At 55.6% G+C, this 15,251-nt stretch overlaps 1 protein-coding gene across 12 annotated transcripts in view; it reads left to right on the top strand.

Annotated features, from left to right (window-relative positions):
- The window catches only part of NCOR2 (nuclear receptor corepressor 2), a 226,376-nt gene that overhangs the window by 146,111 nt on the left and 65,014 nt on the right, over window positions 1-15,251 (top strand). For all 12 annotated transcript variants that reach the window (XR_010607082.1, XR_010607083.1, XM_065646424.1 and 9 more), the window contains exons 12-14: window positions 1,625-1,803; window positions 4,899-4,953; window positions 7,124-7,222. Coding sequence is in view for 10 of the 12 variants with exons in the window: in XM_065646424.1 (XP_065502496.1) it covers window positions 1,625-1,803; window positions 4,899-4,953; window positions 7,124-7,222 (333 nt within the window). In the remaining 2 variants the exon portion in view is untranslated. The remainder of the gene's footprint in view (window positions 1-1,624; window positions 1,804-4,898; window positions 4,954-7,123; window positions 7,223-15,251) is intronic.

Below are 15,251 nucleotides of genomic sequence, written 5' to 3' on the forward strand. Positions count from 1 at the left end.
ACCTCCGGGCTGTGAGTTTAAGCTGCAAGTGGAGGTGGGAAGGGAGCCGGCGCCCTGGCTGCCGGGTGGAGGGGTTTTTCTGTTCCGCTTTGTTTTGAATGGGCTGTGCGGCTCGACACAGGGGAATCCTATGGAATGAATGGTTTGTACGTCAGCCAGTTGGCCCACGATCTTCTGGGAGTGCTCCATTCATCTCGAAACATCCCCGTGACCTTGGCTTGGGTTGGATTTGGTTTCACAAGGGTTCCGCTCTCTTGGCACGGAGGCGAGCCGCAGCGAGCGGAGCGCGTTTGGGAGGGGACAGCAGCCATTGCCCTGCCGTAGCTGAGACGTTTGCTGCCTGCACACCCAGTTCGCTCCCTGCCCCAGGTCCCAGTTTGCTGTTTGCCAGTTAAGCTGGTGACCGAGAGGACGCGGATCTCAGAAACAGAGGGAAATTTCACAGCTCTGCAGAGGCTGTGGCCAAGGGGAGCGTTAGATGATTGCCTGCGACCTCCTGCTCTGTGCGCTGCTCAACTCCACCACGACAACCTTCTGCTGAGCAGCAAGGCACTGCTAAACAGAAAGCTTCCTAGTGAGGATGAAGCAGGTGATGAAATGAGTTGAAACGCCTGTGTCTGTGCAGAGGGATGTATTTTAGGAAGAGGAGGTTGGGTCTGAGCAGTCATGGTGGGGAAGCTGAGCAGTGCTGGAAGGTGTGGATGTTACTGTTCTCCATGGAACTGGCGTCTGGCTGTAAATTAAAATAAGAGCACTTGAGACCTGGCCTTCAGAGGTCAAGGGTTGGAATTTGTGTCTGACCGGTGCCATCTAAGGTGACAGAGAGGACTCAGAGTGATGGTGCTGCTAGCAAATGAAAGAGGTGACCGGAGCATCCCTCTGTCCTCCCAGGGCAGAGCTGTGCCAGGGGACCACCAGCAAGAAGGGACAGTCCCAGTGTTCGGGTAGGGGGCGGCACAAATGAGACATCACATTGGCCTCTGTGTTGCAAATATTAAGGAAACCAGTGTGCCCAGTCTGCCCTGTCTTGGTGTGCAACCAGGGCTCTGGATGAGCTTCGCACTTGAATAGGATGGAGTGAAGGCAGCAGATTCTGTCCCAAGGTGTTGCAGTAAGAGGAAAGAAAGGAATGACAGCCCTGTTACGGTGACATTTGAAACCTCCTGGAACAATATTAGGTTTCCTGTGGAAGGGAAACAAATTTCCCTCTACTCCCCCTTTCAGAAAGCTTTGCAGAGCTGACCCTCCTCCCTTGCAATTTGGGGTGGGTGCTGAACCTCCCCATGGCCATGGGTTTGGTGGCTGGAAAGGGTTTGCATTCCCTGTGCCACCGCTGCTCTGACTTGTCCCTCGTCATGATCAGGAGCTGTTTTGCTTAAGTCAGGCATTTCCACATGGTATCTTAAAGCCTTTTATTTCAAAATGAAAGATTAATTGTTTCCTGGCTGACAGCGATTGCCTCTTTCAGCGTTTAATTTACAATTACCCCAGCAATAAAGCTGTCTAGTGCTTGCTTTTGAATTCTGCTGTTCCTCCGCCTGTCTTTTCCTCTCGAACATCTGTCCTCTGTGGTCCCTGCGGGCCGGTGGTGCTGACCAACTGTTCTCTCCGCTTTTCCCCACAGAACCTGGAAAAGCAGATGCGCCAGCTTGCCGTCATCCCGCCCATGCTCTACGATGCTGACCAGCAGCGCATTAAATTCATCAACATGAACGGCCTCATGGATGACCCCATGAAGGTCTACAAGGACCGGCAGGTGATGAATATGTGGAGCGAGCAGGAGAAAGAAACCTTCCGGGAAAAGTGAGTGTAGCCCCCGCACCTCCTCATGTAGCCCTTGGGGAGCGCGAGATGGGACCTGTGCGGTGCTTTGGCCAGGGCCCCAGCACAGTCTTGAATTGCCCAAGGGCTTGTCAAATCCTGGAGGGACACAGCCATGGTCGCTGTGTCACCTTGGACCTGGACACAGGGTGATGTACTCGCACGGAAACCTCAGGCCATTTTGTGTGGTTGGTGTAGAGGCGATGGAGGCTGCTGCTCGCGACAGGGCGAGAGCTGCAAGTGTTTTTTAGAAGTTTCTTTGCTACTGCATAGCCTGTCATATCAGCCAGTTTAAGGATAAAGCCAGTGAAGCTGTGCTCCATACGCTGTTACATTTTTGGATTTACAGGCCTGTCCTTTGGGCGCTGTGTGTCCAGAGGGCTTCTTGGGGCTGTCAGCACTCAACCCCCCCACAGACCCCCTCAGGCTGCAGCTTCCAGCCTGTGCCTGTCCCTCGGCGCTCGGTCCTGTGCTCCGCGGGATTTCCCACCGGCTGCTGTTTCCGTGGGTGCATTCCCACACCAGACACCTGCCCACTCCAGCTGCGGTGCTGTCTCCTGTTTGCAAGCAGCGCTTGAGAACGGCTTCACTTTAATGCCTGAGATCACCTGGGGGATGCTGATCCCTTCCCTGGGTACCACTGTGCTGTCAGCCACACTGTGGGTCCCAGCTCGGTCTCATATCCAGACTCTGCCTTATCTCACAGCCCAGTGGGGACCTGGGTGTGTTTGCATGGAGGACATGGAGCATCCTTGGTGTCCCCAATGTGCCTTGTGTGCCTGTGAAAACAGAGCTGGAGTTCAGCTTGCAGCAGGATGAGCTCTGCCGAGGCTCGCTGCTCGAGACATGAGGGACACAGGGGTCTGCCAGGGCCACCTCGTCCCTTGCAACAGGGCCACCTTAATCTGGCTTCCAAACAATCATGGGACAGCTCTGTGGGTTACCAGCAGGCCCACGGCCAGCCACGCTGGAAGCTTCTCCGTGTCCAGGAATCTCTCCTCCCGTCCCTGCTCGTGACGACTCCTGTTTGCAGCTGAAACAACTAATTGCCAAGATGGACCAAAAAAGAACAAAACAAGCAAACAGTCTTCCAAGCCTTTGGTAGAGGAGAATCCTCATTACTAATTAGCCTTAAAATGTGACTCTCCAAACAGCAAGGCTTGCCCACAAATGACGCAAAGGCTAATTGCTTGTTCTTTAATGGCGGGGCTGGGTCTGGCTAATGGGGCTGGAAGAATCCACACCCAGCTCCTGCATCCTGCCGTGCGCGATGGTTTCTGTGTCATCACCGTGGGTGCTGCAGAGCTCGAGGCATAAATACAGCAGGATTTCAGGGCTCTTACAAAGCTCATTTGAAGAGGTTGGTGCTTTGGAGCTGTGAGGAGAGCTGAGGGAGTCCTGCCCCGATCCCGGTGTGTGGGTAGCCGAGCTGCCTGGTGTGCCACAGCTTCTCACCTGGGTTTTTGAGGTGAACCCAGTGTGTCATCCGTAACCCAGAGGTGGCTTCTTCCTGAGACTGTGAAAACCTGGTGCGACCTTTTGTTCAGCCCTGAGGGCAGGGGCTCCTGGAGAGAACGGCTGGGCACTGCAAGGCCGACAGGCTCCAGGTCTGAACTGTTCTGGCTGTCAAAACATAACCATGAGGAAGAGTCTGATTTATTTGTTTCTGGGCAGGATTTCAGGTCTCGTTATTAAGAGCCCGTCACTAGTCCGCTCACTGGGGGCCATGGTTTAGGTGAAGCAGCAGGGATGGCTGCGATGCCCCTTGGTCCCACTCAGCATCCAGGCCCTGTGGTGCTGGGCACGGTGAGAACGCAGCATTGTCCCTTGACCCTGTGTTAGCATCGTTGATAACATGGCCTTGAAACGCCCGTCCCTTGGTCAGCCCCTGGTTTGTGCCCTGTACAGCTCCAGAGCTGTGCTCCGATCTCAGGCTGAGCAGCCCAGTTGCTTTTCTTTTTTCTTTTTTTTTTTTCCTAGCATTTCTAGTTTCTTTTTTCTTCTATTTATTTATTCACATGTCTTGGGCGATCTCCCCTGGTGTCTGTGTTGTATCTGGGAGATAAGTCTTACTGTTCAAGACACTCGATGGTAGAAAGGCTGCAGCTGCCTGTGGGACAGAGACTGGGAACCCCGTTAAGCGCCTGAGCATCATGCTCCTGTTGCTGTCCATGCTCCCACACCCTCCCCATCCCACGTTGTCACCACAAAAGCCTCGTGCTGGCTGCAGCAGGGATGAGATCCCTTGCTCTGCCTTGTGCCCCAGCCCTGGCACAAGATCACTACTCACTGGGCTCCCCATGCTTTGGCCACACACTGGTTAACTGTCCTGCCAGCAGGAGCACCTCCTGACATGGGCTTGTTGCCATCAGCGCTTCCCCACCAGCTAGGCGAAGGGATTTGTTGGAGGAGACGTCTTTGCACCCAGGGCCAGCTTTCCCCCGGCGGGCGATGCTCCCTCCCGAGCCTGCTGACAGCCCCCTCGCTCGCTGGGCAGGAGACACGTCCCTCACCGGGGATCTCTTGAGCAACTCGGCAACGTGGCAGCTCTGTGCTTCCTCCTGGGGTTTGGGTTTCCCTTCCCGTCCTTTGCAGCTGTGTCTGGCAGCCCAGCCAGGCTTGGGGTCCTGCTCAGCAGCAGGGGCACCGCCGGCCATGCTGTGGGGTGCTTGTGCTTGGCCGTTGATGGTGATGCTTTGCCCTTTCCTTGCCAAATCCTGAGGCCTCAGCCAGGTGTGCAGCTGCCCTCTGTGCCCGTCCTGCGGTTGGTACAGGCTGGGGTGGCCACGGGATGGAGCAGGGTGACAGGCAGCTGTCGGGCACTGCCAGCCCTCCTGCCCTCTCCCACCCTGTGACGAACATCTGTGCATCGAAGCTTCCAACCAGCCCAGCTCCACTGGGCTAAATTTAAAGTTCTGGTCTTTCTGGGAAGCTGAGCAGCAGACAAATATTTTCTCAACCTCCCAAGTCCCTCGGGGAGCCGGCCTTGCTGCTCCGGGTGTGCAGGACATGGCAGCCCAGCTGTGAGGAGGGTCGGAGCCGGCACCACACTAACCCCTTCCCTCTCGCTCCTGCAGGTTCATGCAGCATCCGAAGAACTTCGGCCTGATTGCATCCTTTCTGGACAGGAAGGTAAGCCTCCCTGCCTGGCTTTAACCTGCTCGCGCTGTCTCTTCTCCACCACGCGACTCCCTCCGGTGCTGGAGCAGCCGGCGGACATGGGGCATCTGTGGGCGGTGGTGGCTCAGAGCCCCGGGCACGGCGCAGACACCTCCCGCTCCCCGCAGAGACAGGGGACTGACTCAGCTGCGGAGGGACGCGGAGCTCAGCGCCGCGAGATGTGGGAATGCATCCAGCTTGGCGTGCGAGTGTCACAGCCCACCTTGGGATCTGCTCTCCGGCAGCTCCTGGAGGCATTTCGCACCAGCCAGGGTGTCACACAGGGGGTGGGCACGAAGCGGAGGGGTCCCCTCTTTGCTCAGGGAGGGGATCTGGAGGGTGGCCTGAGTCCCAGTTCATCAGACTGGATATTAAGAAACATTTCTTCACGGAAAGGGTTGTGAAGCATTGGAATGGGCTGCCCAGGGCAGTGGTGGAGTCACCATCCCTGGAGGGGTTTACAAGATGCGCAGATGAGGCCCTTAGGGACATGGGTTAGTGCTAGATTTAGGTTATGGTTGGTCTTGATGATCTGAAGGGTTTCTTCCAACCAAAATGATTCTATGAAAGGTTTGAAAAAGGGACGTGAAGGAAGAACGAGTCTCTGGTCCTGTTCTGAGCAAGGCCAGGTACCTCTTGTGGGACAGGCTGTATGGGCAGATCCTGGACAGACCCAGCCTGGAAAGGCAGCGATGGAGCAGGTGCTCTCCTGAGCAAGACATTTGAGAGCTGCTGCTCCTCTGGTCCTTGCAGTTAGTTGCATCCTCTGCTCATCTTGCGCGGTGTCCCATCCACACAGTGTCCCCTCACTCTGGGGGAACCCCTCTGCATTTGCGGGGTGGCCTGCAGAGGTCTTAAATTCCAGCCTAAACTATTCTCTGATTCTGCATGACACAAGATGGGGAAAAAATTTCTAAGACCTTGACTTTCCTGCCCAAAGCAGTAAGCAAAGGGCAGCAGCAACTCGTGCTGCTGTCGTTGCTGTAAGATACCAGGCTCTTTCCAGCCTTTCCCTCTTGTTAAAGCCGAAAGCGGTGGGACTTGGATGATGCTCACAATCCAGCCTGTGTTCCAAGCTGTAAAATGTCTTCTAATTTTATTTGTACTCATTTGTAAATCAGGCTGTAATTATGATACAGAACACATCCATTATCCTGTTGGAGAGAAATGCAAAGTATGGCTCAATGTAATGAATTAATAGATTTTTAAATTGCATTTTAAAAAAATAGTGATCTTAGCCCTTGGAACAGATGACTGTAAGTTTTTGTGTTCGCGTGTGTGTGTATAATCAGGGCTAGATTAGAAAGAGATCCAATTAACACTTTAAAAGTTGCAATCTGTTTTTGCAAATGGTTCCACTCCTTGCACAGGGAGAGCGCAGCGCCCCCGCGCCCCCGGGAGCTCGCAGCAGCACCCTGCTCCCAGCACTCGCGGGCGCGATGGCTCTCTGGGCTTATTTCTGTTCCTGCAACTGCTGAGCCCATATGCGAGGGTGTAGCCCGGACCCGCGTTTGGTTCAGCAAAGGACTTTTCCCAGGGTGACACGCTCTGTGCTGGTCAGGAGCTGAGAATTCTCCTACGTGGCTCCTTTTTTTCCTAGCGTATCCGATCCGGGATGGTGCTCGTGGAGCCAACTGCTGGAGTTGGGATGGTGGCTCCCAAGCGCCAGGATCTCAATCTGTCCTTGGGAAAGCCGTGCGCGCTTGAGCCGGTGAGCTCGCGGCTGGAAATAACGCCGGCCGACAGTCGTGTGGCAGGTTGTGCCTCGCGTACCTGCGACAGAGGGTGACAGGCGGCTCTGCTTCTCCTGCCTGGAGCTGTCACGGTCACCTGGGGCCAGCCCGTCCCCCTGCTCCCCTCCCAGCGCAGGGTGCTCTCTGCTCTGCACCCCCGTCTCACGCCTGCGGGACGGCCCCACTCCATCCCTTGGAAGAGCTGGGCCTTTTTACCAGACTAAGTGTGGTGTCCCCTCTTCCAGCTCCACCGAAGGGCTCTGGGAGGGAGTTGTGGGGAAGCTGCAGATCTTCAGAAGCAGCAGGAGACCTGGCAATGGCAGGGCCCAAATGCTGCTTCTGGAAGTCTGCACCTCCAGAGAGGGAGGGACCGGGACATTCTGTTCCCTGACGTGCCCGTGTTGTTGCAGACGGTGGCAGACTGCGTCCTGTACTACTACCTGACCAAGAAGAATGAGAATTACAAGAACCTTGTAAGAAGGAATTACCGACGGCGTGGGAAGAGCCAGGTAAGAGCTGTTGAAGCAATGGAAGCGTTGTCCCTTGGGCTGAGCAGAGAGCTGCAGGGCTTCGCACTTGCAGCTTCTCAGCAGGGCTTTCCCTGAGCACCCCAAATGCTTCTTTTCTCCCCTCCCCAGAAGGAGATCTTGCTTGCAGACTGCAATGGGCCTGTGGTTTTGCTCTGTGTAGCTTTTCAGAACAGGCTGTTTTCTGGCAGTTGATGTTTGTCCGTCCCTGTGCCAAGGTCGCGGTAGCTTTAAAAAAGCAAACAACAAACCCAAGATGCTTGAAAAAGGGGATGGAGCGAATGCAGAAAACCTGGCCATGCGTCAGGACTAGCACGGGGTTGCCTGTGCAGCCTGTGGCTCTGTCTGAGAACCGAGCGGGACCCTTTCTCTGTCCCCTCTGCAGCTGATGGGGACAGGGCAGCGTGCTGGGGACAGGGCAGCGTGCTGGGGGGATGCTCCTGCCTTGCAGAGCTGGCCCAAGGCGCCGAATCCAGAGGAGATCCTTAACCCTTAGGTTAGAGGCTGGGCAGGTGCCTGGAGGTGGGCGATTGAATCAACCCTTGCCGTTACATGGCCAAAATGCAAAATCAGGCATGAATATGCTAGTGTTGCTGCTGATACCATGATACGGAGGTGCCCAGATAAGTGCTGACCTTCTGGGCAGGTACTTTGTCCGCATGGACACTTTCAGCCAGAGGAAGGTCCCGCTGGTGGATCCGCAGGTCCATGAGGAGAATGATTATCCACGTCATGAGGAGAGCGAGGCGACCACAAAGGGAGTATCTTTCCAGATAACATGGAGATAGAGGTGGAAAAACTGGCCTGGCCAGTGCCACCACTGACATCAGCAGCTCCTTGAGCTGCATGGCCATAAAAAGCAGCACTTGGGTCTAGATCCCGATGGGGAGGCAGATAGGTAGCCTCGCTGCAATTTGATTTCTGCAGCATTAAGACATCAGAATAGCTAGGACATGACGAATGTCATGGACAAGGCCCAATTTTCCCTTCTTTTTTTCAGAGACATTAGAGATGGATAAAGCCCGATTAGATGATCCAGTCCCTCTCCCAGCAAACACAGGGTGGTTCCTTCCAGTACATTTTTATAGTGTTTACCATGGTCTGTTTTGTTAGATCACAGCAACTAGAACATGAGGCCACATTTGTTTCTTGTTAGCAGTGGAGACATTTAGCACAGCTCATTCTGGTTTCAATGTTAAGTTGAGCAAATAATAAGTGTGGAAGGAGAGGGACAATCTAATGCTCTGCGTCTGCCTACCTGCCCCAGCAGCCACATGTGCCCAGCAGGTACTATTTGTATTTTGGTTTTTAAAAGTATCTCAAGCATCCTTGGCTGCAGAATTTTGGACAGCGCTTGTCCTCACTGATGAGTCCGGTCCAGCCTGGGCAGTTGTGATCGTGTGCTGCCGTTTGAAGCCTCGTTCAGTGCCAGCCTTTGGAAGCGGGGACTTGCTGTATCGACTGTAATAAAAGGCAGGACTTTTTGCAAGTAGGGGACAGCAATATTTGAAAATCATGAAGAGGCTGCTGGGCTCTGAGGGCAGCAGACTGCACCTCTGCCGGAGCAGAGCTCACCCTGGACGTTATTGATGTTTGAAAGAGATGTCAGCTCCCTGAGTCTGGGGGGAACGCGAAGCAGCGAATATTTCCTGTTACTGTGGGATGCTGGGGTGGAATGTGGGATGTTCAGCCAAGCTTTAAGAGCCTACACAGAGCCAGGGTCTCCCCTGAGCACCGTGCCAATGGGACCTGCTTTCCCGGGCCAGGCTGGGTCAGTGCGCAGCTGCACAGACCAGCATGGGAGAGGTTAGATCCCAGTAAGTCCGGAGGGCTGGGATGGAGGGATGCTCCTGGTGGGATTTTTGCTTAGTGAGAACCTTCAGAAGCTGCTCAGATTCTCTAGGCATCTACAGAAGGTGTGTTCAGCTGGGAGTAACCCATCCCCAAGGCTCAGCCGTGGCTGCCCATCGTCCCTGCTTGTTCCAGGGGCCCTGGATTATTTTTAAGCCTGTGCAGCACCCTTGTCATGCAGCCTCGTGAGGAGTTGGGGCTCTGGCTGGGGAGCGGTGGTATTGGGCTGTCCTGGGGACTTTGCCTTCACCTGCCCCGTCTCAGGCACACACAGTGGTAGGATGAAGGACGGGTGACACGGTGGGACATCACGGGGATGGGCAGCATGTGGGGAGGAGACAGGGCTGCAAACACCCTTCCTGCAGCATCAAGAGACGTGGCACCGTGTTCCTGGCACTACCCATGCTCTGAGCACGTATTTTCCTGCTGGTAAGGGCTCGAGCGGTTAAACACCAAAAGTGAGATTGAATTGATGGAGAGGAGAAGAGGAGAGGTTGACTTTTCCATCAGATGGGAGGAGCAGATGAGGTCTGATACAAATACCATTTCCAGTGGCCCTGTGCTGTTTTCTTGCTCCTTTTCTCACGGAGAGGTTGGTGGTCTTATTTGCTCTTGGAGGCTGCAGGGGAGCTTGAGAGTGAAGTGGAGATAATTACACGTAGAAATAAAGCTACTCTGGTGTCAAGATGATCATTGTGGCCTACTTATTAAAAGTCCGTTAAAAAATAAGAATCCCACTGCTCCCTGGCTGATGGTCCCCTGGCAAAGGATATTCCTCATAAAGCTGCCACTTATTGCTAAAAATCTCCTGCCAAGAGCCAGAGCTTCACATCATTCTCCTTCCAGTTTGTCAGAAAACGGAGCAGCCGCCCGTTCCGAGGCAGGGCGCATGCTCCGGGTGAGCGAAAGACACATGCATCTGATGGATCATTGTGCAGAGTATCTAGGCTCCTGAGATGAAGATGCTTTCTAAAATAATCCTTCTTGTTCGAGTATGGAAAATGCCATTTAACCCTGCAAGGGGCGAATCAATGGGAAGAGGAGGAACTTGCAAGTGTGTAATTTCTCATTGAAAAAAAAGAAGAAAGTTTGTGTCATGGTAAAATGATTTGATCTGATACTTAGTGTACAGTAATAAGCATAAGTTTGCATGAGCTTGTAATGAAAGGCCTTTGTGTGGATGTGTCGCCTGGGGGGCTGTCGCAGTCGCTCTTCAGGGTATTTCAGAGAGTGTCTCTTTGTGAACGCCCCTTATTCTGTAGTGGGGGGCACCAAAACTGAAGCTGGGCGATTACTGCCGGGTGCTTCGCTCGTCGGGCGAGCCGTTCAGTGTTGGGCTGAAACCGCGCTGGAAGACAAGTGTCTCTATTTCAACATAATTATTCCGTGTGGAGTGTGAGGTTTTTATTCCAGAATGATTCCGCTTTGATTTTGGAGCGGCGTTGCCCACGTGGCGGTGGAGCACACGCCGGTTCCGCCTCCCGCGGCCGTGCCGGGGGTTTCCCGGGGGGACACGCCGTGGGGCTCCGGTGCAGGGCCGGGTTGGGGGGCGAGTGGCCGTCCCGTCGGGCAGAGCCACTGCGGTCACTTGGCAGCGGCCGGGGCAGCCGCCGGCCCGCCCTGGGATGACTCAGATGGATGAAGTCACGGCCACGGCTTGCGGGACGTGCCGTCACGCCGATCCCCCTGGGCGCCGCTGTCAGACGCTGCTCACGTATCCCCGGCGAAAGGGCCCCGTGCGTTAGCGCTGACGCTTTCGAGGACTCGCTCCAGGGGACCGGAGCTGCCCGGACCCCCCTTTCTCCATGCTGGAGCCGTGCCAGCGGGCAGGGGCCACGGCGTGACCTGCCCGGGCTCCGGCACTGTCCCCTGCCGGGGCTGACGGCCTTTCCCAGGCCCACCCTCTTCCCTGCCCCTGCCAAAACCCACATCGAATTATCCGTCCCGCCGCCTGTCCCGCCCTCCCCAAACACAAACCATTCCCGGCGTGGATAAACAGCCCCAGCCTGGATTTTTATAAACAACCCATTTTTTTTTTCACGTAAGTGCCATCCCAGCCGTCGGGGCTGGCAGGGGTTCCATGTCCCCGTGCACCCCGTCCCCGGGACAGGAGTGGGGCACCGCCGCGGTCCGGCCCTCCCCGACCATCTCCTCTGCCCGGATCAGGTCTGGAGCTCTGCAAACTGCCTCTTCCACCACAAACTGTGCGTGTATCCCCGCTCGGTTAACCATAGCGGCTAATGAGATGAATTATACTTATTTCTGGGAAGAATTTTATTTTCATCAGTCTGGGGAGTGTCTCCTCATTAGCGAAAAAGAGTTTGACAACTTCTCTTTCAGATGCAGGGAGATACTTGTCATGAAATCTTGGTTTAATAATGTGGCACATGACACGGAAACAGCCCTGGCCGTGGCCAGTAAACTTTGCTGCCACAAATACCAGTAAATTTTTCTGCAAGCATTTAAGCCTGTGCTGAGTTGAGCGCTGTATTTCAAACAGCACTGAGATTATCAGCAGAGCGGGCAGGGGGATGGTTGTGGCTGCAAAGGGATCTGTAACGGAGCAGTTTGCGTGGTTGGGATAACGTGTCAGTGTTGAGGTTCATCTTCTGCTGATGGGACATTGCTGTGAGGTGGCACTGCTTGTTGTCTTGTCACCTCGTTCTGCCCCATCCCACCAGCTGGGCCGGGCCAGCTCGTTGCTGGGACGCACAGGGGATTGAATTTGGCTCGTTTTCTGGACAGGTCTGCAATGTGACAGCACTGCTGGTGGCTGGGGACACCTGCCCGGCCAGGCTGGGGGTGCAGGACCCGTGAGAAGTCAAACCCGGCCAGACCCCATGGTCCTGGTCCTGGTCCTGATCGAGTGCAGCCTCACATGGAGAAGTGTCTCACAGAGCATTTGTGCCGTGGGTGCTCATGCGTGTGCTCCTGGGCGCAGGCTCTTGCTCTTTAAACCTACACCTCCTCATAGTAAAAAAAAAATTCCAGACAAAAGCAGCTAAACCCCAGAACTGTCAAAAGCGGCTCAAAACCGTCCTCAGGGAAGGCAGTGGGACCTGAGCACCAAGGGCTCTGCTGGAGTATGTTTGGAGGCAGCAGGTCCTGCTCAGCAGCTGGAGTTATACAACTTGCAAAGAAGCCGGTTTCCATCAGGAGAAGTGGTTGTTTTTGGGAAAACACCCATCTCTTGTACTTTTCCTACAGCCGGGTATAGTTTGGGTGCTTCTCAGCTCCCAGGACAGCCCGACAGTGGTGCCGGGGGTCTCACAGGTGAGGGCAAGGGCTCTGCAGCCTGTCTGAGCTTTGCTGGATGCTCTCCGTACCTCAAAACAGGAACGTCCACCTGCCCTCCCTGCCGAGCGCGTTGCAGCTCCCCCGCAGCCCTGTCACCCCTCCAGGCAGCACCGTCGGGCAAACACAATGCAAACGCGCATTCCTGAAATCCCAGCTGCAGTTTTGGGGGTGATTAGATGAGAACGATGTGGCCATATTTGGGAAAAGAATCAAAGGGTGCATTGCTGTGGGAGGATGGCTGCTCGGTCCCCGAGTCCCAGCGTGGCCTCATGGGCTGCTGGCAGCTTGGGGACAGCAGCAGGACCTGCGGGGACAAGCAGACGGGGACACGCAGCCACTTCCCTCCGGGGTAACACCGTCGCGAGCTGCTGATGGACCACATGCTGCTGGACTCTTTGGCTAATGCAGCCAGGCTCTTCTGTGCAGATTGATCATGTCTGCAGTGAGCGATAATAAAATAGTCACTTAAAAGTGACATGAACGCTCCCATTCCAGCTGGCCTCTGAGCTGGGACTCGTGTTTCTCCAGCAGCAGGTCGATGCATCCTCCCGACGAGCGCCCCACCACGCCAGCACCCACGTGAGTCTCCTCAGAATGGGGACTTGGGATCCAGGCTGGGTATTACCGATCCCCACAGGGGACCTGCAGCTTTTTTCTGACAAAACAGGGAGTAACAGAAGCTTTCGGATTTTAGGATGAGTTGTTTTATCTATTGTTGTGATCCAGGTTTGGCTGGGAAATGGGTGGCATCGTTGCTAAGTTGCTTTCTAAAGCAGGCACAGCTGAAAATCCTGGAGAAGGATGCTTCCATGAGGATGCGGGGCTTGCTTTGCTCATGGTGCGTCTGTGGCACGCATGGATGCTGCTCGGCATCCCGCGAGCCCCCAGCCTGGCAGGGCTGGGACGGGGTGGGCGTGCGGCCGGGGGGCTGCGAGCAGGGGGTGCGGGGTAAAGCAAACCACAGGGAAGAGAAAACATGTGTTCCCCACCTGGGACAGAGCCGGGGGCTCATCTCCTCCACTTTCAAACGTTACGCTCTCTTCCCCTCAGGTCATTTTCCCTTTGCGAGCAATCAAGTAACTTTTTAAAAAACTGAGCAGCAATGCAGAAAAGAAATGTTTCCTCTTACGGAAAAGTCCTTGGTGATTTAAGGAGGGATCCGAGTGAGCAGGGTCCTGTAAAAATCACTTCTGTGCTTTGCTGAGATCAAGGAGCGTCCCCGGCACGCTGCTCACCCCCAGGATGGGCAGCCCGGGTGATGACACGGGGTTTGCCCAGCCTGGCTGCGGCTGCCAGTGCTTTGCTGCTGGCACCAGCGTGTTTTGTGGCCAGTGGTGCTGGTGAGCCTGGACGGGGCCCATTTGGTGCCTCCCGGGATGCACGGCTGTGGTGTTTTCCATCTCTGCCTTGTAATGATTGCTGTCTTGCAGAGTTTGTTGTTTACTGGTGAAGGAGCAGCACAGCTCCAGGCAGTTGTGGTCGGAGCTGAGCTGAGCAAACCCCATGCTCGCTATCATTCTCCTTATCGAATCCAAGCCTGGCCCTTTGATTTTTCCACTTGCTTCCACAGCCAACAGCATCAAACCCAGCCCCGGGATGCAGGCGATCAAAGCCAAGTCGCCGGCAGACATTCCTCTTCCTCTCCTTGTTGTTTTGGCAGCGGCTTGTTTTGCTTTGTGGTTTCTCCCATGAGCAGAGGGTGCCGCGCGTGGTCGTGAGAAGCCAGGCTGCGCGGCGGTGGGTGGCAGCGAGGGCTGAGGCGTTCCAGACCATCAGATCAGAGGCTCCGGGCCCTGGGAGCCAGTTATGTGATACACACATGGATTTCTGAGCCGTCTTCCCTGCACTCTGTATCCAGCCTGCCGCCCAGGGATGGGTAGGGATGTGTGGGGAGCTATGCGGTGGCCATGCGGTGTCAGACCTTGGCGGTTGATTCCTCAGCCTCTGCTGTGGCATCGGCAAACGGGGAAGGATGCTCCGGGGGAGGCCTCGGGTGCCTGGGCAGCGCAATGGGTAAAGAGGAGGTTGATGCTGCAGATGCTCGGTGGGTAAATCCCTGCTGCGGTACTTGTTGGTGTGCCCTGCCAGAGGGAGAGTTTGGAAGCAGGTGGAAGGATGGATGGGGGTGGTGGAGGAGAGGGGACACTGGCCATGGCTGCACGGTGTCAGCCCGGTTCCTGGCAGAGATGCTCTGCGCAGCATCCCGCGGGGCTGGGGATTGGGGTGGGAGCCGGGTGCTACCGGCTGTGCCAAAAAGAGCACAGTGCGTCCTGCCCGCAGTGCCGGTGCTAGGCCCCGTTGGAAGGTCACGGTGATGCCAGCAGGCACCTGCACACACATCTGGCCATCCCAGGCATGCTGGGGCTCCCGGAGAAGCAGCAAAGCAAACCCCAGGCATTCCTGGCCAGCGTAGCATAGGCCTTTTGTCTTCAGCTTATCTCGAGCTGGTTTTAATTTGCAGCTCCCTGATTGCGTGCAGTGACCTGGGCCTGAGCCTGCTCCGCAGCTGAGTGCCCCCAGAGAACATCATAAATGCCATTGATCTGAAGTCACCCGCGGCAGAAGCAAGGAGCTGGCGCCCCATGTACGGGAGAGGCGGCACGGCCGAGTGGGTGCTCCCGGCTGCTGGCCGGGATGGGGCTCACAGCGGCGAGGAACATCTCCCTCCAAGCCCCTGTCCAGGCAGACTTCAGTTTGACACGGTGGGGAGAGGGTTGGCGCATGTCACCGTACTGCTGCAGTGAGCCTGTGGCGAGGGATGCTAAACCGCCTTTGAGCAAAATCCCCCAAGCTCATTGCCCACAGTGCCCAGGGATGGGCTTGAGCAGCACTGAAATGAGCTGCCACGCAGATCAGGCTGGCC

Source organism: Caloenas nicobarica, chromosome 16 (assembly GCF_036013445.1).
Source record: "Caloenas nicobarica isolate bCalNic1 chromosome 16, bCalNic1.hap1, whole genome shotgun sequence".
In the NCBI taxonomy this organism is placed as follows: domain Eukaryota; kingdom Metazoa; phylum Chordata; class Aves; order Columbiformes; family Columbidae; genus Caloenas; species Caloenas nicobarica.